We start from the raw sequence: 24,405 nt of genomic DNA on the forward strand, positions 1-24,405 counted from the left end.
TTGTACACATTTTTCGTCTTCACGGTTTGCCCACGCAGATCGTCTCGGATAGAGGCGTCCAATTCGTGTCAAAATTCTGGAGGGCTCTCTGTAAACAACTCAAGATTAAATTAAACTTCTCTTCTGCTTATCATCCTCAATCCAATGGGCAAGTAGAAAGAATTAACCAGGTCCTGGGTGACTATTTACGGCATTTTGTTTCCTCCCGCCAGGATGACTGGGCAGATCTTCTACCATGGGCCGAATTCTCGTACAACTTCAGAGTCTCTGAATCTTCTTCTAAATCCCCATTTTTCGTGGTGTACGGCCGTCACCCTCTTCCCCCCCTCCCTACTCCCTTGCCCTCTGGTTTGCCCGCTGTGGATGAAGTGACTCGTGATCTTTCCACCATATGGAAAGAGACCCAAAATTCTCTTTTACAGGCTTCATCTCGCATGAAAAAGTTTGCCGATAAGAAAAGAAGAGCTCCCCCCATTTTTTCTCCCGGAGACAAGGTATGGCTCTCCGCTAAATATGTCCGCTTCCGTGTCCCCAGCTACAAACTGGGACCACGCTATCTTGGTCCTTTCAAAATCTTGTGCCAAATTAATCCTGTCTCTTACAAACTTCTTCTTCCTCCTTCTCTTCGTATTCCTAATGCCTTTCATGTCTCTATTCTTAAACCACTCATCATCAACCGTTTCTCTCCCAAACTTGTTTCTCCCACTCCTGCTTCCGGTTCCTCTGACATCTTCTCCGTAAAGGAGATACTGGCCTCCAAGACGGTCAGAGGGAAAAAAAATTTTTTGGTCGATTGGGAGGGCTGTGGTCCTGAAGAGAGATCCTGGGAACCTGAGGACAACATCCTAGACAAAAGTCTGGTCCTCAGGTTCTCAGGCTCCAAGAAGAGGGGGAGACCCAAGGGGGGGGGTACTGTTACGCCGAGCGCTCTGGGTCCCCGCTCCTCCCCGGAGCGCTCGCCACATCCTCGCTACTGCAGCGCCCCGGTCAGATCCACTGACCGGGTGCGCTGCGATACCGCCTCCAGCCGGGATGCGATTCGCGATGCGGGTGGCGCCCGCTCGCGATGCGCACCCCGGCTCCCGTACCTGACTCGCTCTCCGTCGGTCCTGTCCCGGCGCGCGGTCCCGCTCCCTAGGGCGCGCGCGCGCCGGGTCTCTGCGATTTAAAGGGCCACTGCGCCACTGATTGGCGCAGTTGTTCTAATTAGTGTGTTCACCTGTGCACTCCCTATGTATACCTCACTTCCCCTGCACTCCCTCGCCGGATCTTGTTGCCATTGTGCCAGTGAAAGCGTTTCCTTGTGTGTTCCTAGCCTGTGTTCCAGACCTCCTGCCGTTGCCCCTGACTACGATCCTTGCTGCCTGCCCCGACCTTCTGCTACGTCCGACCTTGCTCTTGTCTACTCCCTTGTACCGCGCCTATCTTCAGCAGTCAGAGAGGTTGAGCCGTTGCTAGTGGATACGACCTGGTTACTACCGCCGCTGCAAGACCATCCCGCTTTGCGGCGGGCTCTGGTGAATACCAGTAGTAACTTAGAACCGGTCCACTAGCACGGTCCACGCCAATCCCTCTCTGGCACAGAGGATCCACCTCCTGCCAGCCGAATCGTGACAGGTGTTATTCAAAATTTTTCATTTTCACATGGGGTAATAAGAGAAAATGGACCCCAAAAGTTGAAGCTCAATTTCTCCCTATTAAGGAAATACTCCATACGTAAAGTGCTCTGCTGGAGCACTAAAGGTCTCAGAACAGAAGAAACACCATTGGGCTTTTGGAGAGAGAATTTAGCTTAAATTGAAGTTGCAGGCCATGTGTGTTTACAAAGCCCCTATTGTGCCAGAACAGTGGAAACCCTGTACATGTGACACCCTTTTGCAAACTACACCCCTCAAGGAATGTAACAAGGGGTACAGTGAGTACTTACACCTCACAGTTTTTTTGAACAGTGGGCAGCAAAAGTGAAAAATTCGATTTTTAACACTAAAATGATGGTGTTACTCCAAATTTTTGATTTTCCCATGGTGTATTTGGAGAAATGGACCCAAAAATTTGATAAAGGTGACACCCCATATGTGGACATAAAGTGCTCTGCTGGCACGCTACAGGTCTCAGATCAGAAGGTGCGCCATTGGGCATTTGGAGAGAGATTTCTGCTGGAATTGAAGTCGGGGTCCATGTGCGTTTACAAAGCCCCAATGGTACCAGAACAGCAGAAACCCCCCACATGTTACACCATTTTGGAAACTAAACCCCTCAAGGAACATACCAAGAGTTAAAGAGAGTACTTACACCTCACAGGTTTTTTGAACAGTTGGCCATAAAATAGAAAATATTTATTTTTAACACTATAATGATGGTGTTACCCCAAATGTTTCAATTTCACATGGGGTAATAGGAGAAAATGGACCCCAAAATTTGTAGTGCAATTTTGCCTGAGAAAGAAAATACCCCAAATGTGGTTATAAAGTGCTCTGCGGGCGCACTGCAATGCTCAGAATAGAAGTCGGGGGCCATGTGCGTTTATAAAGCCCCCATTGTGCAAGAACAGCAGAAACCCCCCACATGTGACACCATTTTAGAAACTACACCTTTCCAGGAACATAACAAGGGTTACAGTGAGAACTTACACCTCACAGTTTTTTTGAACAGTGGGCTGTAAAAGTGAAACATTTTATTTTTACCACTGAATTGTTGGTATTACCCCAATTTTTTTAGTTTCACAAGAAGTAATAGGAAAAAAGCTCCACTAAATGTGTAGCCTAATTTCTCCAGAATAAGGAAATACCCAATATTTGGCTGTAAAACACTCTGCGGGTGCAAAACAGGGCTTAGGTGTTAGACAGCATCAATGAGATTTGAGGCCTAAAGTGGTGATTTGCATTGCAATGGTTGAGGATCTGACATAGAATCTAAGAAAAAAAAACTAAAAGTGACCACAATTTTGAATCTACACCCCTCAAGGAAGGTAACAAATGGTACAGTGAGTACTTATACCTCACAGGTTTTTGGAACAGTTGGCCGTAAAATGAAAAAAAACATTTTTACACTAAAATTCTGGGGTTACTAAATGTTTAACATTTTCACAAAAAGTAATGGGGGAAACCAGGTTACACATTTTGGATTGATTTTTCTCCTGATTATGAAAATACATCGCCATATGGGGTAACGTGCTGGGCGGGCACACAACAGGGCTCAGAAGTCATAGAGGTCTGTTTGTATATCACTAACTGACGGTTACATACTTTCAGAGGTAAATACAAAAAAGAAACACCCTCATGTGACACCATTACAGAAAGTACCCCCCCCTGAGGAATGGGTATAGGGGTAAAGAGGACATTTTGAACGTACAGTTGTCTCCAAAATGTATTTTCCAGGAATGGATGAAGGGTAGCTTAAGCAAATAGCAATTTTCAACCTATGCTCTGCTTCATCCTTCTGTGAACAACTAACATGTGACTCCAAATTGTCGCCTGGAAATACGACAGAGCTCATGAGTGAGAACTCTTCACATTTGAGGCCGATGTTTCTTAAGGACCAAACAGTTACATACATCCAGAGAAAAATGCAAGAAAGGAACACCCATATGTGAGCCTATTAAAAACAGTACACCCCCTAGGGAAGGTGTATAGGGGTGAAGTGGACATTTGAAAATACAGGTGTTTCCTAAATTTATTTTCCAGGAATGGATAAAGTGTAGTTTGGGGAAAGTGAAAATTGCAATTTTAAAGGGGTTATCCAGGAAAAAACTTTTTTTTTATATATCAACTGGCTCCAGAAAGTTAAACAGATTTGTAAATTACTTCTATTAAAAATGTTTCATCCTTTCAGTACTTATGAGCTTCTGGAGTTAAGGTTGTTCTTTTCTGTCTAAGTGCTCTCTGATGACACCTGTCTCGGGAACCGCCCGGTTTAGAAGCAAATCCCCATAGCAAACCCCTTCTAAACTGGGCGTTTCCCGAGACAAGTGTCATCAGAGAGCACTTAGTCAGAAAAGAACAACCTTAACTTCAGAAGCTCATAAGTACTGAAAGGATTAAGATTTTTTTATAGAAGTAATTTACAAATCTGTTTAACTTTCTGGAGCCAGTTGATATATATAAAAAACGTTTTTTCCTGGATAACCCCTTTAACCTCTTCAAGATGCAGGGCGTATGCATACGCCCTGCATCCTGAGTCCTTTAGGACGCAGGGTGTACAGGTACGCCCGTGGGAATTTGGGTCCACGCCGCTAGCCGCTCGGGGACCGGACAGGGACGCCATGCTGAAATCATTCAGCAAGCATCACGGCATATCGCCGAGAGGGGTCCTGAGACCCCCCCCCCCCATGTCGGCGATCGTGGGGGTTAAAGTCTTCCAAAATTTGTAACCCCATTTCTTCTGAGTAAGAACATATCCCATTTGTGGATGTAAAGTGCTCTGCAGGTGAACTACAATGCTCAGAAGAGAAGGAGTGCCATTGGGCTTTTGGAGAGAAAATTTGTCCATAATTGAAGGCCACGTGTGTTTACAAAGCCCCCATGGTACCAGAACAATGCACTCCCCCCCACATGTGACCCCGTTTTGGAAACTACACACCTCAAGGAATTTAATAAGGGGTGCAGTGAACATTTACGCCCCACAGGTGTCTGACAGATTTTTGGAACAGTGGTCTGTGAAAATGAAAATTGTAATTTGGAAAGTCTTGGCCTGGGGCGATCTGGGGGTCCACAGTTCCAGAGGTGCTCTGGCCCTCTCTTCGGCAGTCACCAAAGATTAGGGCCTTTATAACTTCCTCTTGGAACTGCAGGAATGTCCCTGTGTTGTCAGTGTACTGGGACAGTACAGAATCGTCAATCGCCGATGTGGGGAGGTGTCTGAGTACCCCGATTTCAGCAGGCATTCTGGGCCGGTTCCTGAAAATTCTCAGGGCATACAGGTACATCCTGAGTCCTTAAGTACCAGGACGTCAGGGCATCCTTAAGGGGTTAAAGGGGTACTCTGCTGCCCTAGCATTCGGAACATTTGGTTCCAAACACTTGGAGCGGACGGCAGGGTCTTAACATCATGGCCATGCCCCTTGTGATGTCACACCACGCCCCCTCAATGCAAACCACCACACCCCCTCCCATACACTTTCATTAAGTGGGCATGGCGTGATGTCACAAGGGGTGTGGCAGTGACATTAGGACCTAGCATGCCAAACTAATGCCGGGTGCTTCACAGAGATTGCGGGGGTGCCAGCAGTTTGACCCCTACGATCAGACATCTTATCCCCTATCCTTTAGATAGAGGATAAGATGTCTAGGGTCGGAGTAACCCTTTAAGTATTCTCTATTGATAACATCACCAATTGATGGGGTTTCCACCATATACATTAGTTTTCGATATACTAGGTATATGGCCGAGACTAACCAATTACCACAGGACAACAGTAGGCGTGATCTTGAGGAGTAAGCAATATGAGTGACTGGTGGTATTATCGGTCAGTCAATACAATACAATACAATTACAATACAACACAATTACAATTACAATACCACACAATACAATAACCTTTGGAATAGGAGAGATATTGGGGGAGATTTATCAAACTGTGTGAGAGAAAAACTGGTGTGATTTTCTATAGCAACCAATCACAACTCAGCTTTGACTTTACCAGAGCTCGTTAGCTGAGCTGTGATTGGTTTCTGTGGGATAATCATTCCAGTTTTTCTCTCAAACATTTTGATAAATCTGGGCCATTATGTCTATCATGTGTACTGATCTCTATTAAACCGTTATCAGTGGTGTCATTTGAATAGTCCTTGTGATAATCGGTAAGTCCCGGCCATATTCCTAGCATATCAAAAACTTGGTTTTACATGTGATAAATAGGGAAATTTTATACTCTGAATAAACAAAAATATTTGTTTAACCCCTGAAGGACTGAGCCCTTTTTCACCTTAAGGACTGAGCCCTTTTTTTGCACATCTGACCACTGTCACTTTATGCATTAATAACTCTGAGATACTTTTACCAATTATTCTGAGATTGTTTTTTCGTGACATAGTCTACTTTATTTTAGTGGTAAAGTTTTGTCGTTACTTGCATCCTTTCTTGGTGAAAAATCCCCAAATTTTATATAAATTTTGAAAATTTTGCATTTTTCGAACTTTAAAGCTCTCTACTTGTAAGGAAAATTGATATTCCAAATACATTTTATATTAATTCACAAATACACTATGTCTACTTTATGTTGGCATCATAAAATGGACATGTTTTTACTTATTGAAAAAATTAGCGGGCTTCAAAGTATAGCAGCAATTTTCAAAATTTTCATGAAAATTGCAAAATCTGAAGTGATAGATGTTACAGAACTACAACTCCCAGCATGCCTGGGCAGTCTTGGCATGCTGAGAGTTGTAGTTTGGCAAGATCGGGAGGGCTACCGTTTGGGCACCACTGTAATAGTGGTCTTCAAACTGTGACCCTCCAGATTTTGCAAAACAACAACTCCCAGCATGCCCAGACAGTCTGGGCATGCTGGGAGTTGCAGTTTGGCAACCACTAGAAGGGCAGCAGTAAATATCGCTTTACTGCCACCTTCCTTTCCCCCCCCCCACCATCGCCTCCCTACCTGCGCCGCTGATCTCCGCTGTCTCCACCGATGATCGGCAGTCCCCACGGCATCTTGTCCTCAGGTACCAGCCGCCATCTTCTCCCCCCGTTCTGCCCGACATCCAGGGGTGGGCAGAGCGGGGGGTTTCCATGGCAACCCCCTATCGTGTGCTGCCATTGGTCAGAATTAATTTCTGACTAATGGCAGGGGATAGGAGGAGATCAAACCACTGCAACCTCGCTCCTATCCCTCAGGATGATCTGGGCTGTCACTGACAGCTCCGATCATCCCTATTTTCCAGGCGATCGGGTCACCAGAGACCCGATCAGCCCGGAATAGCAGAAAATCACATGTCTGACTTGACATGCGATTTCCTGCGATCGCCAACATGGGGGAGTCTCAGGACCCCCTCAGCGATGTGCCAGGATGCCTGCTGAATGATTTCAGCAGGCATCCCGGTCCAGTCCCCAACTGGCTAGCGGCAGGGACCGAATTCCCACGGGCGTATCCATACGCCCTCAGTCCTTAAGAGGTTATTCAAAAGCCTGTTGTACCAACTCGGGGGGGTAACTTCTTGATAACAAATTTAAATTGAGAAGCAAAACTGTCATCATTATTATTATAAAGGGAGGTGCTTTTTTTTTTTTTTGGAGGTGCTGACCTTTTTAGTTTTTTGTACTGTTATTATTAATATTATTGGTCTCAGTATACTGGATTTGGTCATAACAGTATGATGGTAAGGTGATAATATTCCTCCTTGTTCACTGGTATTATTGGTAATATTGATCTCAGTATACCGGATTTAACCACTGATAGTATGATGGTAATATGTATGGTGATAATATTTTCTCCTTGTATACAGGTATTATTAGTATTATTGGTCTATTGGTCTCGGTATATTGGATTTGGTCATAACAATATGCTGATTTTATATATATATATATATATATATATATATATATATATATATATATATATAAATATATTTGGTCATAACAGTATGCTGGCTTTATATATATATATACAGTGGTCCCTCAACATATGATATTAATTGGTTCCAGGAGAACCATCATATGTTGAAACCATCATATGTCGATTACATATGTCTATGTAAAAATGGTAATTGGTTCTGGGGCCTTGGAACCATTGTAAGTTGAATACATATCTCTATGGGAAACTGCTAATTGGTTCTGGGATGACCATTGTATGTGGAGTGTATGGGGAGTGTTTAACAAACCAGGGTGCCTCCAGCTGTTGCACAACTACAACTCCCAGCATGCATGTACAGCCATTGACTGTCTGGGCATGCTGAGAGTTATAGTTTTACAACAGCTGGAGGCACACTGATAGGGAAACTTTGATGTATGGGGTGTATAGTGTGTATATGTATTGTATGTGATGTGTGACATCGCATACAGTACTGTACAGTTCTTTAAATACCTTCAGGGGGGACAGAATGTCCTTCATTACGATCCTGCCGACTACAGCTCTATAGGAAAGGAAGGGGAGGGCAGCCAGCAGCTCATTGGATGCCTGCAGCAAGATGCTGCAGGCTATTGCTATGGCTGCACTGGGGGGGCTTACACGGAGCTCACAGTGGAAGCCTGCGTGAGTTAGCAGTAACAGGAGGCAGAACGGGGCACATTAAACAACTATCTGTCAGTTGCTGAAGTTGTCAGCGCTGTCAGATAGCTGTTTGTATGATGGCCCCGACACACAGCAGCATCATATGTCGATGCTGCCTTCAACATACGATGGGCTCTGAGAGGCCATCATATGTTGAAATGATCATATGTCGGGGCCTTCATAAGTCGGGGGGTCACTGTATATATATATATATATATATATATATATATATATATATATATAAAAATATAGAAGCAGCACACCACAGGTAGAGTTCAAAAGAACGGTGAATTTATTCCATGATGTGAGAGACTACGTTTCTCCAGCCTCACGCTGGCTTTCTCAAGTGCTTAATGAGTGACATATATGAGGCTTAAATAAGCCAACCAATTACAGAGTTTGTGACATCATCACATAGTGATTATCATATATAAACAATGTATAAAACCATAAATTATTAAGACATCGTATACAAAATGTGTTACATAAATACAGATATATGTGTGTCCAGTGTAGATCCACACCTATGTGTCACCCGATCGTGACGTGTAATAAAGTGTCCATAAAAAAAGTCCATATTTCTACTATATGTAGAATACCTTCTGAGCCGCTCTCATGACACCATCCTTCCGGGACGCCGATATCTCGTGGTTACAGCTGATTAGGCTTCCGGGATCGAGGTGCGTCATCAAGCGTCTATAGCAACCTCCGGATCATCACGCCAGTCTCGCGATCAGCGAGAAATACTGTGCAGCTTAGCGTCCATAGTAACTTTGACTCGGCCGTGTTCCAGCGCATGCGCACTGGTGATGAGAAAGGAATATTCTGCCAAACACCTCCGAGGGCGTCCATAGCAACAGGAGCGGTCCCGGATCATCGAGCGCACCGCTGTTCCAATCAGGGAGTGCATCGCTCAGGTAAAGCAACTTACTTCATTACAAGGGAAACAATTAAGCCACATCATTCATACTAGACAAGCACTTCAGGACTTTTAACGGTGTAAAGGGACATGCTTTAAAAGGTGTACATCATGGACATGGATAACACCCGCATTGAAAAGGAGATATACCTTCGGCCTAGGCCAGGTCTCATCATCCATATTCTTTCATCCCTTACCCACACAGTTAGAGGGAAGTGTCAATAGAATGTCCCAACATTCGTAGAGTACAAACATACATATGGCACTGTCAATGTTCCCCTTGAATGAAAGAAAGTATCAAGGCAGTTATCCAAAAGAAGAAGACAGGCAAAAGCAATAGAAAGCAGTGTGTGGCGTTTAGTACCAGTTTGCTATAGGTGATGACACAGGAATTATCCATTTGAAAATGATTTTTCTTAATGTTACAAAGATCGTCTCGGTGAGGATGGCATCATGGGCAGGCTCAGATATCGATAGAATTCTGAAATGTAATGGAAACAAGTATTAAAAAGAGAAAAACATACATATTACATGTCACTTTACAACATACAATAGGACAGTCCTGACCAAACAAAAGGGGCTCAATCTGTTAACGTTTCATCATTTTAGGTAGAACTGTGAATTCTACATTGAGTCCTTTCGGTTTTAAGCTGTCAAGTAAGAAAATCCACTTAAGTTCCCTTGTCTGTAATTGAGTTAATCTGTCACCGCCTCTATTAAGTGGAGGGATATGATCCACTATCATGCATTTTAAATCCGTTTCAACATGACCGGCATCCAAAAAGTGTTTGGATACCGGTAGGTCAACCCGTTGTTTTCTGATCGAGTATCTATGTTGGTTGAGTCTAGTTCTTAGATCACATTTCGTTTCCCCAACATATATAAGTTTACACGGGCACCATAATATGTACACAATATATTCACTTTCACAGGTGAGGTAAAATTTAATAGGATAGGTACGTTGTGTCATTGGATGTGTAAATACACTACCCTTTTGTATGTACCTACAACTGACACACCTTCTGCAGGGGAAACAACCCTTGGACTGAATTGTTAGGTACTTTTGAGTTTTTTTAGAAGAACTCCCCATAATGTCTGATTTCACTAGGCAATCTTTTAGGTTACGTGCCCTACGGTATGACATTAGTGGAGGCGATCTAAACACGGAATGTCAGGATAGCTATCCCGGATTAGATGCCAATGTCTCCTAATTGACTGTGCGATATTGCCCGAGATTTCATTGTAAGTGGAAATGAATGGAATGCGATTGGATTGGTCTTTTTTACGGCTAGGTGTATGATTACGTTGTCTTTCCATTTTCACCCTGTTCACATGTTGTGATATTACTCTGGTTGGGTAACCCCTATCTTTAAATTGTGTTACCATATGATTGATCGCTCGGTCAAATTTTATGTCAGAATCAGTGATCCTGCTTGCTCTTAATAGCTGACTGTATGGGAGAGATGAGATCATGGGTCTAGGATGTGCAGAATTGAATTTAAGTAAGGTGTTGCAGTCAGTTGGTTTCCGATATAGATCTGTAGAAAGTTTGTTACCTACAATTGTAACTTCTGTATCCAGAAAGTGAATTTTCTGATCTGAAAAAGTTAGAGTGAATTGTAAGTCAGGGTCAATGCTATTCAGAAAAGTTTTAAATTCTTCTAGCTCACTGATGTTGCCTTTCCAAATGAGGAAGATATCATCTATGTATCTCCACCACCCCAGGAGATTCCTGGAGTGGTGGGACACATAGACGTATTCTTCCTCGAAGTCCGCCATCACAATGTTGGCGTACGTGGGCGCCACGTTGCTGCCCATGGCAGTCCCACGTAATTGGAGATAAAAGGTCTCATTAAATGTAAAATAATTATTCTCCAAGACAAAAGCCAATAATGTGAGAATAAAATCCACTTGTTTGCTACTAAAGTTAGTTTTCCTAAGGCCTCTATCAACGGCCCTCATGCCTCTACTATGTTGTATCGAGGTATAGAGTGAGACTATATCAAATGTCGCAATAATGCAATTGTCTGGGAGAATAATATTAGAGATAACAGATAAAAAGTGTATTGTATCCTGCAAGTACGATTTTGTATTAGTGGCCAGTGAGCGCAATACCTTATCAAGAAATATTGAAACATGATTAGAAAGAGAACCCCTGCCGGAAACTATAGGCCTCCCAGGGGGATCAATGAGGCTCTTATGAATTTTCGGCAGGAGATATAATACCGGTGTAATGGGGAACTCTACCAGTAAGAAATCCCTAAGTTTCTTGTCAATGATATTCTTTTCTATAGCTTCACCCAAAATGAGCTCCAACTTCTGCATCATTATTCCTCTCGGATCTCTCTGTAAAATTTTATAAACTTCTGTGTCACCCAATTGTCTCAATGCCTCCCTAAGATACATGCTCCGATCCATGACCACAACCCCACCACCCTTATCAGCGGATTTGATGATGAGGCTGTGGTCATGGATCAGTTCCTGCATTGCCAGAATTTCATCATGTGACAGATTTGGATGTTTGAGGCGTGTTTGTTTTTGTCTAAATGTAGCAAAATCTCTCTTAATACAATCAAAATAGGTAGAAACAGCGTGTGATTCTATAGGTGGTTGAAATTCACTATACCCTGGTAATTCATATTGTTTAAAGGTGAACATATCGCTCTGTGGTGTGGTACATGATGGAACAGAACCATCCTCCTGACGCACCCCAGAGCGATTGTGAAACCAAATTTTCAATTTAAGTTTCCTAATAAACCAAACCGTATCTAGTTCAAGTTGGAACCAATCATTAAATGAGGTAGGACAAAAACTCAAACCCTTAGACAAAAGACATAACTGTTGTTCAGATAATGTATGTGAGGAGATATTTACCACAGTCTTGTTCTTTGAACATTCTATTTCTTCTTGTAGGGCATTTTGATTGGCGCTACCTTGGAGGTCTTTTGTGCTCTGGTTCTTACTAGTAAAGTACCTAACAATTCAGTCCAAGGGTTGTTTCCCCTGCAGAAGGTGTGTCAGTTGTAGGTACATACAAAAGGGTAGTGTATTTACACATCCAATGACACAACGTACCTATCCTATTAAATTTTACCTCACCTGTGAAAGTGAATATATTGTGTACATATTATGGTGCCCGTGTAAACTTATATATGTTGGGGAAACGAAATGTGATCTAAGAACTAGACTCAACCAACATAGATACTCGATCAGAAAACAACGGGTTGACCTACCGGTATCCAAACACTTTTTGGATGCCGGTCATGTTGAAACGGATTTAAAATGCATGATAGTGGATCATATCCCTCCACTTAATAGAGCCGGTGACAGATTAACTCAATTACAGACAAGGGAACTTAAGTGGATTTTCTTACTTGACAGCTTAAAACCGAAAGGACTCAATGTAGAATTCACAGTTCTACCTAAAATGATGAAACGTTAACAGATTGAGCCCCTTTTGTTTGGTCAGGACTGTCCTATTGTATGTTGTAAAGTGACATGTAATATGTATGTTTTTCTCTTTTTAATACTTGTTTCCATTACATTTCAGAATTCTATCGATATCTGAGCCTGCCCATGATGCCATCCTCACCGAGACGATCTTTGTAACATTAAGAAAAATCATTTTCAAATGGATAATTCCTGTGTCATCACCTATAGCAACCTGGTACTAAACGCCACACACTGCTTTCTATTGCTTTTGCCTGTCTTCTTCTTTTGGATAACTGCCTTGATACTTTCTTTCATTCAAGGGGAACATTGACAGTGCCATATGTATGTTTGTACTCTACGAATGTTGGGACATTCTATTGACACTTCCCTCTAACTGTGTGGGTAAGGGATGAAAGAATATGGATGATGAGACCTGGCCTAGGCCGAAGGTATATCTCCTTTTCAATGCGGGTGTTATCCATGTCCATGATGTACACCTTTTAAAGCATGTCCCTTTACACCCGTTACACAGGGGATTGCCGTGTCAAAGTCCTGAAGTGCTTGTCTAGTATGAATGATGTGGCTTAATTGTTTCCCTTGTAATGAAGTAAGTTGCTTTACCTGAGCGATGCACTCCCTGATTGGAACAGCGGTGCGCTCGATGATCCGGGACCGCTCCTGTTGCTATGGACGCCCTCGGAGGTGTTTGGCAGAATATTCCTTTCTCATCACCAGTGCGCATGCGCTGGAACACGGCCGAGTCAAAGTTACTATGGACGCTAAGCTGCACAGTATTTCTCGCTGATCGCGAGACTGGCGTGATGATCCGGAGGTTGCTATAGACGCTTGATGACGCACCTCGATCCCGGAAGCCTAATCAGCTGTAACCACGAGATATCGGCGTCCCGGAAGGATGGTGTCATGAGAGCGGCTCAGAAGGTATTCTACATATAGTAGAAATATGGACTTTTTTTATGGACACTTTATTACACGTCACGATCGGGTGACACATAGGTGTGGATCTACACTGGACACACATATATCTGTATTTATGTAACACATTTTGTATACGATGTCTTAATAATTTATGGTTTTATACATTGTTTATATATGATAATCACTATGTGATGATGTCACAAACTCTGTAATTGGTTGGCTTATTTAAGCCTCATATATGTCACTCATTAAGCACTTGAGAAAGCCAGCGTGAGGCTGGAGAAACGTAGTCTCTCACATCATGGAATAAATTCACCGTTCTTTTGAACTCTACCTGTGGTGTGCTGCTTCTATATTTTTGTATGCATTGAGGAACCAGTGGACCGAGGTTCAGAATATGCGGGCACCCCAATTTCTTTTTTTCTTGATATTTCTGGAGGTGCTGTTCTTATTGGATATTTATATATATATATATATATATATATATATATATATAGTAAATTTGAATAGCCGTATTAGTCCAGTTGTTACGCCGAGCGCTCCGGGTCCCCGCTCCTCCCCGGAGCGCTCGCTTCACTCTCGCTACCGCAGCGCTCCGGGCAGCTCCACTGACCCGGTGCGCTGCGATACCGTCTCCAGCCGGGATGCGATTCGCGATGCGGGTGGCGCCCGCTCGCGATGCGCATCCCGGCTCCCGTACCTGACTCGCTCTCCGTCTGTCCTGTCCCGGCGCGCGCGGCCCCGCTCCCTAGGGCGCGCGCGCGCCGGGTCTCTGCGATTTAAAGGGCCACTGCGCCGCTGATTGGCGCAGTGGTTCCAATTAGTGTGTTCACCTGTGCACTCCCTATTTATACCTCACTTCCCCTTCACTCCCTCGCCGGATCTTGTTGCCATTGTGCCAGTGAAAGCGTTCCCTTGTGTGTTCCTAGCCTGTGTTCCAGACCTTCTGCCGTTGCCCCTGACTACGATCCTTGCTGCCTGCCCCGACCTTCTGCTACGTCCGACCTTGCTTCTGTCTACTCCCTTGTACCGCGCCTATCTTCAGCAGCCAGAGAGGTTGAGCCGTTGCTAGTGGATACGACCTGGTCACTACCGCCGCAGCAAGACCATCCCGCTTTGCGGCGGGCTCTGGTGAAAACCAGTAGTGACTTAGAACCGGTCCACTAGCACGGTCCACGCCAATCCCTCTCTGGCACAGAGGATCCACCTCCTGCCAGCCGGCATCGTGACACCAGTGATGCAGATGCAAATCAAAATATTTAGCAGTATCTTGTAATACCTTTTTTATTGGACTAACAGCATTTTGTAGAGAAGCTTTCGGGATTCCTCCCTTTATCAAGTTCAAAGCAAATCTAAGCTCACAAGCAGAAGACACAGGTTACATCTCACAAATATGCAGGGGTTAAGACAATAGATGTGGAGAATTCACACTAAGATGGGCCATAAATTGTCCTGTTATAGGAACACAGACTAAATAGATAAGGATGAGAAAAAAGGGGGTGGGAGGGGGGAGCAGGGGAGAGACTGGTAATTAAGCAGGACAAAGTGAAATGCAAAAGAGAAGACAGTACAGGTTATAAGTGAATCCAGTACAGGTTATAAGAAATTTTGATAAGAAGCTCAAATACACATTGAGTCCCCTGTTTTTCGAGTCAAAAAACAGTATCATTTTGGCTTCAAATGTCTTCCTCTCTTGTGTGTTTTTGAAATTCCAGTAACCTGATTGTTAGGTCATGTATGGAGTGGCCTGTTTGGGTAAAATGGTGTCATACTGGGGTGCAGTAGTCATTTTCTTTATGGCGGTTGATGGAATGTCTGTGTAGATTCATCCTTTCTTGGAGTTTCCGTCTGGTTTCACCAATGTAGCATCCCATGTCACACTTGCTGCATTGTATCATGTAACATTACATTAGATAACATTAGGGGACTATACTCCTGCACATCCCCAAATGTGGTCTACATGATATAATGTACCATTGATGAAACCAGCCGGAAACTCAACAAAAGGATGAATCTACACAGACATTCTATCAACCGCTATAAAGAAAATGACTACTGCACCCCAGTTGGACATAATTTTACCCAATCAGGCCACTCCATACATGACCTTACAATCAGGAAACTGAGAGGGAATTCGAAAAACACACAAGAGAGAAAGACATTTGAAGCCAAAATGATACTGTTTTTTGACTCGAAAAACAGGGGACTCAATGTGGATTTGAGCTTCTCATCTCACTCATCAAAATTTCTTATAACCTGTATGTCACGATCACACCCTATCGGTCCAGCCAAGACGCTAGAGAGAGTGTGATGGTGCAAGGGTTAAAGCCGCCAGACCTCTGGGTATCCACTACTAGTCCCAGCAAGTCACCAAATTAACCCCTAGATAAACGTGTTTCCACTAGAGCTGCCTTCAGAAAGGTGAGCTCATACATTTAGAGATCAAAGACCAGAGCTGATTAATTAAACATTTAATCTGATAAAAGGTATCACAGTACTGACTATATAAAAATACAGAAACAAATGACATACAGTTACAAAAATATAAAAGTGTTTAACAAGTTCAGAAAGCAAAAATGAAATTCTTACAGCATGATATTATAGCAGTCCATGAGAGTGGGTCTCCAGCTGTTCTTAGGATGTTCTTGTCAGCTTGGGGCACAGATCTTAACAACCAACTTTGAGTCTAGCATTGTCTAAATATCATATCTGCTTGTTTTTTTGGAGGGAAGCTCCACTCCCCCCTCCCCCCCCCCCCCTCTGATCCCACCAAGGGGCATCTGTTATCTCCCATCCTGCCGCTTCAAAGAAGCTCCTCACTTCAAACAAACAACCAGCCAGGCCCCCTCAATAAACTGCAATACACAAAAGACACAGTATACACCGTCTGAATGACTCCTCACCCCCCAGGTCTTAGTTTATACACAGATGCAATAATAAAACACAGGTATGTTTCCATAATCAGGCCTTGGGCCTGACACTGTATTCTCTTATAACTTGTACTGTCTTCTCTTTTGCATTTCACTTTGTCCTGCTTAATTACCAGTCTCTCCCCTGATCCCCCCTCCCTCCCCCTTTTTCTCATCCTTATCTATTTAGTCTGTGTTCCTATAACAGGACAATTTATGGCCCATCTTAGTGTGAATTCTCCACATACATTGTCTTAACCCCTGCATTTTTGTGAGATGTAACCCGTGTCTTCTGCTTGTGAGCTTAGATTTGCTTTGGACTTGATAAAGGGAGGAATCCCTAAAGCTTGTCTCTACAAAATGCTGTTAGTCCAATAAAAAAAGGTATTACAAGATACTGCAACATTTTTTTATTTGCATATATATATATATATATATATATATATATATATATGCAATGGATAGAGGCAGCACACCACGATGATATAATCCAAAAACTGTGAATTTATTCCATGATGTAGAAGTTTTCTACATCATGGAATAAATTCACAGTTTTTGGATTATATCATCGTGGTGTGCTGCCTCTATCCATTGCATATTTAGTAAGAACCGGAGCACCGAGGTTCAACAGGCCTGCACCCATTCCACTATTCTGGATGTGCTGCTTTTTATGAACTTTCTATATATATATATATATATAGTGATATTATTCCTCCTTGTATACTGGTATTATTGGTAATATTGGTCTCAGTATACAGGATTTGTCAGTAACATGATAATGGTAATATGTATGGTGATAATATTCCTCATTGTATACTGGTATTATTGGTAATATTGGTCTCAGTAAACAAGATTTGATCAGTAACAGTATGATGGTAATATGTATAGTGATAATATTCCTTCTTGTATACTGCTATTTTTGGTAATATTGGTCTCAATATATAGGATTTTGTATGATGGTAATATATATGGTGATAATTATCCTCCTTTTATACTAAATGTTACATTTATTTATATTGTTACTTTTCTTTTTACTTGGAAAGTAAGGCCGAGTTCACATCAGCATTGAGCTCCATTCAGAGAAGCTCTGTTAGCTGAGTGTTCAAATTGCGAGAGTTGAGTGGAGAAAAAATGACTGCAAGTTCTGATTTTTTCTTTGCTTAACTCCTATGAAACAATAAACACCAGACAGAAACCTGATGGCGCTCATTCAAAGACAATGGAACCCATCGGGTCCAGTTGGTGTTCATTGTGCAACAGACAGTCCAGGTCTGTTGTTTGTTACTGTAACAGACTCAGCTAGTGGAGTTTCCTATTGAAGCTCAATGCTAATGTGAACCCGGCCAATGAAATTATAGTTTTTTTTCTCCTGCAACCACACTTTTATCACCCTCACACAACCTGTACATACTCAGGTAGCTTGGACATGCTGAGATCTGAGAGTGATAAGGCTGGGTGTGCATGGGTGCGACTGAGGGTGTGGTTATGGGTGTTACTAAGGGTGTGGTCAGGGCAATTTGGGGGTGTGACTGGGGCTATGGGCTCTAGCCTTGGGCCTTTTGGAGATCTAGCAATGCCCCTGGCCAAAACACAGGTTAGCAGAAAACCACTATACATATGTTATCATTTAGAATTGTTAGAACAATATCTTACCTGTGGGTATCCGTATAGATTAAGTATCTGTGATATTGCTTCTGATGGAGTAGGAAGCAGATGTCCAATAAATGCTATAATTTTGCCATTGTCACCGCACCTGTAGTTCCAATGGTGCTTTACACCTCCTGACAGAGCTCTCATTGTGGCTTGCATTGCTTGCTCAGGAAAGTAGCATGTGTCATAAATATCATATCCCAGGGTGATGTTGGGAAGAATATCTGGGTCTTTGTTTATTTCTTTGATAGCAAAATCAAATGCAAGGAAATGGCGCAAGTATTGAATATTAAAACTGTAAATGAATCGATAACAGAAATGTAGTAAATACAATTCAAGATAAATTATCAGATTTTTAATTTTTTTTATTTTATAAATCATTCTCAACACATTTGTAATGCCTCATCTGGGATTTCCAGTGTCTCTGTCACTTCTAAAAACCTTTGACACGTTACACAGACATATAAAAAACTTTTGATCAGTCACGGTCTGGGTCTTTAGACCCATCTTAATCATTAAATAGAGCTGGGGGATGTGTGCTGCTGAGTGCTTCTCTCCTTGTCTTCATGATGTCATGCCCCACCCCCTCAATGCTAGCCTGTGGGAGGGGGTGTGACGGCCGCGTGACATCACGATACTCTGGGCCCTGTATCATGAGTCATCAGCACGGAGCAATCTTCGCTCCGTGCAGCTGATGACCAGCGGGTGCTGCAGAAGAGATTGCAGGGGTTCCCAGCAGCAAGACCCCTGCGATCAGACATCTGATCCCCTATCCGTCTGGGGGCAGAGTACCCCTTTAAGGATGCAGGGTGTAAATGTATGTCCTGCCCCTCCCCCCTCCAGTTCTATGACTCGTGCTCAGGAGTTGATCACGCTTCATAACTGATTGGTTCCATCTGCTATCACCAGAGCTGGGACACGTGGCTAATGCCAGAGATTACCAATCAGGGTGATGTCCAGCAATAGCCACATTTGATGCCGCAATCAAAGTTCATTGCAGCATCTAAAAGTATGAAAATAGGTTGCCAGTTAGCCCAGAGGAGCTGATCAGGACTACAGCGAAATTTTGGTGTTCCGATCAGCTCAGAGGGGGGGTACCTATCTGCCTCTGGCTCATCTGATCGGTGCTCCATTAGTGCAGAAAGCTTCAGCAGCCTGATCAATTCTGTGATATGGCACAGCATTGGTTAGTGTATGCAATCTGAAAATTACCAGGGGGGTGAGTTGAAGGGTGCCCAGGCCTTGACCTGTGTAAGGGGCCCCAACATTTCTGACGGCAGCCCTAATGTACAGATTGTCAGAGGAAGTCAAAATAGCCTCTAATTACTTTCTTTTTGAATCTTTACAGCCACGCAGATGAAAGAGAACCCCTTCCCGACCCTTAAAGTACATTTACATCACCCGAATAAGAGTCATTTAACAGTTTAAATGCCACAAAAAAAATTATAAAAAGGGGAACAAAGAAGTATGCAAAAGTGGTACTGATAAACAGTACAGCTCATTGCGCAAAAATTTAGCCCTCATACAGCTCTGTAGGTGGAATATGGAAACTTTATAGTGGTCAAAACAGTGCGATGCACAGATGTTTTTATTTTTTATTTTTCATAAAAATAAACAGAAATTATCCAAATTAGGTATTGTTAGAATCGTACTGACCCATACAGTCAATTTAAGCATATGCTAAAAGTCGAAATTTGGCGGGTTGGGAATAATGTGAACTCAATTTGACCCCAATTTTAAGCGTCATGTTTGGAGAAAACCAGGCACTGCTCATCGCCTGCGCAATACCATCCCTACAGTGATCATGGTGGGGGCAGTATAATGTCTGGAGGACACCAGGCACTGCCCATCACCTGCCCAATACCATCCCTACAGTGATCATGGTGGGGGCAGCATCATGTCTGGGGGAAACCAGGCACTGCCCATCACCTGCCCAATACCATCCCTATAGTGATCATGGTGGGGGCAGCATCATGTCTGGAGGAAACCAGGTACTGCCCAATACCATCCCTACAGTGATCATGGTGGGGGCAGCATCATGTCTGGGGGAAACCAGGCACTGCCCATCACCTGCCCAATACCATCCCTACAGTGATCATGGTGGGGGCAGCATTATGTCTGGGGGAAACCAGGCACTGCCCATCGCCTGCCCAATACCATCACTACAGTGATCATGGTGGGGGCAGCATCATGTCTGGAGGAAATCAGACATTGCCCATCACCTGCTCAATACCATCCCTACAGTGATCATGGTGGGGGCAGCATCATGTCTGGGGGAAACCAGGCACTGCCCATCACCTGCCCAATACCATCCCTACAGTGATCATGGCTGTGGCATCATCATGCTGTGGGGTGTGTTTCAGAGGCTGGGAAAGTAAGACTGGTCAGGTTTCAGGGAAAGCTAAACGATGTGAAGTATACAGAAAACCTTGATAAAAACCTGGTCAGGATTGCTCTTTACCTTAGACTGGGCCAAAGAAGTATGCAAAAGTGGTACTTATTAGTAATGTAATTTAATGATGTTACATAGTTAGTACGGTCGAAAAAAGACATATGTCCATCAAGTTCAACCAGGGAATTGAAGGGTGGGGTGTGGCGCGATATTGGGGAAGGGATGGGATTTTATATTTCTTCATAAGCATTAATGTTATTTTGTTCCAGGAATGTATCTAATCCTGTTTTAAAGCTGTTAATTTTTCCTGCTGTGACCAGTTCCTGAGGTAGACTGTTCCATAAGTTCACAGTTTTCATGGTAATAAAGGCGTGTCGCCCCTTGAGACTAAACTTTTTCTTCTCCAGACGGAGGGAGTGCCCCCTCGTCCTTTGGGGGGGTTTAACCTGGAACAGTTTTTCTCCATATTTTTTGTATGGGCCATTAATATACTTATATACATTTATCATATCCCCCTTAAACGTCTCTTCTCAAGACTAAACAATTGTAACTCCTTTAATCGCTCCTCATAGCTAAGATGTTCCATGCCCCATATTAGTTTAGTCGCGCGTCTCTGCACCCTTTCCAACTCCGCAGTGTCCCTTTTATGAACAGGCGACCAAAACTGAACAGCATATTCCAGGTGAGACCGTAGCAATGCTTTATAAAGGGGGAGTATTATGTCCCTGTCCCTCGAGTCCATGCCTCTTTTTATACATGACAATATCCTGCTGGCTTTGGAAGCAGCAGCCTGACATTGCATGCTATTCTGTAGTCTGTGATCTACAAGTACACCCAGATCCTTCTCTACCAGTGACTCTGCCAGTTTAATCCCGCCTAAGACAAATGACGCATGCATGTTATTAGTACCCAGATACATAACTTTACATTTATCCACATTAAACCTCATTTGCCAAGTGGATGCCCAGACACTTAGTCTATCCAAGTCATCTTGTAACCTATACACCTCCTCTATAGACTGTACCGTGCTACAAAGCTTGGTGTCATCTGCAAAGATAGAAACAGAGCTGTTAATACCATCCTCTATATCATTGATAAATAAATTAAACAACAGCGGTCCCAGTACAGAACCTTGGGGTACACCACTAATTACCGGTGACCAATCAGAGTACGGATCATTGACCACCACTCTCTGGGTACGATCCATGAGCCAGTGTTCAATCCAGTTACAAACTAAAATTTCCAAACCCAAAGACCTTAACTTACCAGTCAGACGTCTATGAGGGACAGTATCAAACGCTTTAGCAAAATCCAGAAACACTATATCCACAGCCATTCCTCTGTCAAGGCTTCTACTCACCTCTTCATAAAAGCAAATTAGATTGGTTTGACAACTTCTATCCTTAGTAAACCCATGCTGGTTATCACTTATAATACAATTATCCCCTATGTATTCCTGATGTGTTTAATAAAGTGTGTGTGTGTGTTTTTTTCCTTTTTTCTCTTTATTTTTTAGGTACTACTACTACTTCCAGCATGGAACAGACTGGTGGCACGGCCGCACTTCTCCGCTCCCCTGCACTGTACTCTGTGATGTGAAGTTCTCTTCACATCACAGATTCATATTTCCCGCTGAGAGCAGTGATTGGCCAGATGGTGTTGGCCAGTCAGTCTCAGTGGCATATACGAATCTGTGATGTGAAGAGAACTTCACATCACAAAAGGATACAGGGCGAGCAGGGAACCAGAGAAGTGTGGCCTCCAGCCCGCTTCTATAGCTTATACAGGAGGATCACAGCGGGTGTCAGGAGTGACACCCACTGTGATCTGTCCTTAACTGCAGGTACTACTGTTCCCAACATGGAGTACACTTTGCTCCATGCTGGGAGCTGTAGCACCTGCATTAATAGACAGATGTCTGTAGAGAACAGCTCCACATCTATTCAATATAAATGACGATCGCAACGGGTGTCAGGAGTGTCACCCGGGGCGATCTGTCTATTAGTACAGGTATTACCTAGTAGTAGTACCTAAAAAATGTTTAAAAAAAAAAAGCAAAAAACACAGACTTTTTTATACACATAATTACAGGGGTTCTCCACTGCTTTTACCTTCTTTGGCCTGTTAGTTAGTACTGTGGCTATATGTCATTAACACTTTCTTTCCTGTTGCTAATGCTACTACATGCGTTTTTTTTATTTTTTTTTTACCTTTTTTAACAGACCCGGAAGCTGGTTAAATCCTTAGTTTGCTGGCTTGCCTCGACCACTTTTTTTTTTCTCCCGCCACCATCTTGCCATCGATACGTCACCCTGCAGGGTGTTGTGTGGGAGGCCGGCTTGCCCCTCTCTCCGTTCGTGCCTGCCTCCCGCCCTAATGAATATTCTGCCGTCATAAGCGTGCACCTCCTTACTTTCAGCTTCTTGTAAGCTGAATGCTGATTGGGCTGCTTGCGGCGAATCGGCTCCGGTGATTGGGGCATGGGCAGTTCGTCCTCGATCGTGAGGGTCATCTGCGCATGTGCCATTGTGATGTCAGCCTCGGGCCTGACGCGCTGGGGGATTGTTAACACTAATCTAGGGGGATAGCTGGATTCAATTGATTTAGATACCAGCCCATAAGTTATACTGCGTCTCTTTATAGATAGATGGATACAGATAGAGGCCTTAGAAGCCCGTTCCCATATCACACGCCACTGGGGGAGGGTAATGGGAGTACCAAGGTCCTCTTCCCATCGGCACATGTATGTATGTGAAGGGGGATGGTCAGGATGGGGAGACAATAGTAAGGAATAGATACTAGTGAGAAGACCCCGCTGCAGAGGCCCACCCCTGCACACTTGCTCAAAACCTGTAGGCAGTGAGACCGGCAAGGAGGCCTGCTTTGAAAGGAAATAGCGACGTAGTTGAAGATAGCGAGGCTCCTCAGAGGCCCCCAGATCCCAGCGAGATTACAATTGGTCAAAGGGGAGTAGAATCCTAGTACGAGGGTCAACCAGGTCAGCCCAGCAGAACAAATTCCTGGACCCCCACTCCTTCACCATATCTGAAGTCAAACCAGGCAGAAAATCAGGATGATATAAGAAGGATTGTAAGGGAGAAAAAGAAGAAAGGAGACTGAAATGACAGAAGCAGTAGGACCAGACATAGTGAGAAAAGGACATGGGGCCCAACAGGGGACAGCCTAGAGAGGGAAGGGGAGTAGACCATAAGAAAAAGTTAGGGTGCACAGGGGCCATCCACAGCTTCTCCAGCTCCATCCACTTGCTATAGGCACGGTATGTGGTCCAGGACGCCAGATGTCGGAGGTGAGCTGCCCAGTAGTATTTGGTCACGTCTGGAACACCTAGGCTCCCCAACGACTGGCTGGCCAACATTACTGACATCGGGAGCCGGTGTCGTTTAGCCTCCCAGATAAACTGAAAAATAGCAGATTGGAAAGAACGCAGCACTATTAAGGGAGAACGCACCGATGCGGTTTAAAAAAAATAGAGCAATTTAGGGAGGATAGTCGTTTTAACTGCCGCTATACGCCCGAAAAAGAAAATATATTGAGTCCGCCAACGGTCCATCATAGTCCGTAGCCCACGAAAAAGAGTGGGAAAATTGACAGAATACAGAGTAGAGTAGTGGGGAAAGAGAGATACACCAAGGTAAGTAATAGCAGAATTAGACCAATGAAAAGAGTAGTTGGCCCGCAGAAGGGTGGCCAAAGGGGGAGGGAGATTGAGAGGCATAGCTTCGGTCTTAGAGAGATTGACTTTATAACCAGAGACCAAACCAAATTCGTGTAGCAGTTTATATAGAGAGGGCAGGGAGAGAAGGGAGTTAGTAAGGGTAAACAAGTTTTGTAGTACAAATAAGTGAAACCATCAGGGCCTGGGGAGCGTCCCACAGGAAGAGACTTTAGAACCTCAGAAAGCTCCTCTAAGGTGATAGGAGCATTCAGGGAGTCTCTATCA

At 43.6% G+C, this 24,405-nt stretch overlaps 1 protein-coding gene across 5 annotated transcripts in view; it reads right to left on the reverse strand.

The window, feature by feature from the left end:
* Window positions 1-24,405, reverse strand: part of LOC130275364 (vomeronasal type-2 receptor 116-like) — a 204,744-nt gene that overhangs the window by 73,984 nt on the left and 106,355 nt on the right. For all 5 annotated transcript variants that reach the window (XM_056523240.1, XM_056523243.1, XM_056523244.1 and 2 more), the window contains one exon: window positions 18,056-18,347. In XM_056523240.1, the coding sequence (XP_056379215.1) occupies window positions 18,056-18,347 (292 nt within the window). The remainder of the gene's footprint in view (window positions 1-18,055; window positions 18,348-24,405) is intronic.

The sequence above is a fragment of the Hyla sarda genome, chromosome 6 (genome assembly GCF_029499605.1).
Source record: "Hyla sarda isolate aHylSar1 chromosome 6, aHylSar1.hap1, whole genome shotgun sequence".
In the NCBI taxonomy this organism is placed as follows: Eukaryota; Metazoa; Chordata; class Amphibia; order Anura; family Hylidae; genus Hyla; species Hyla sarda.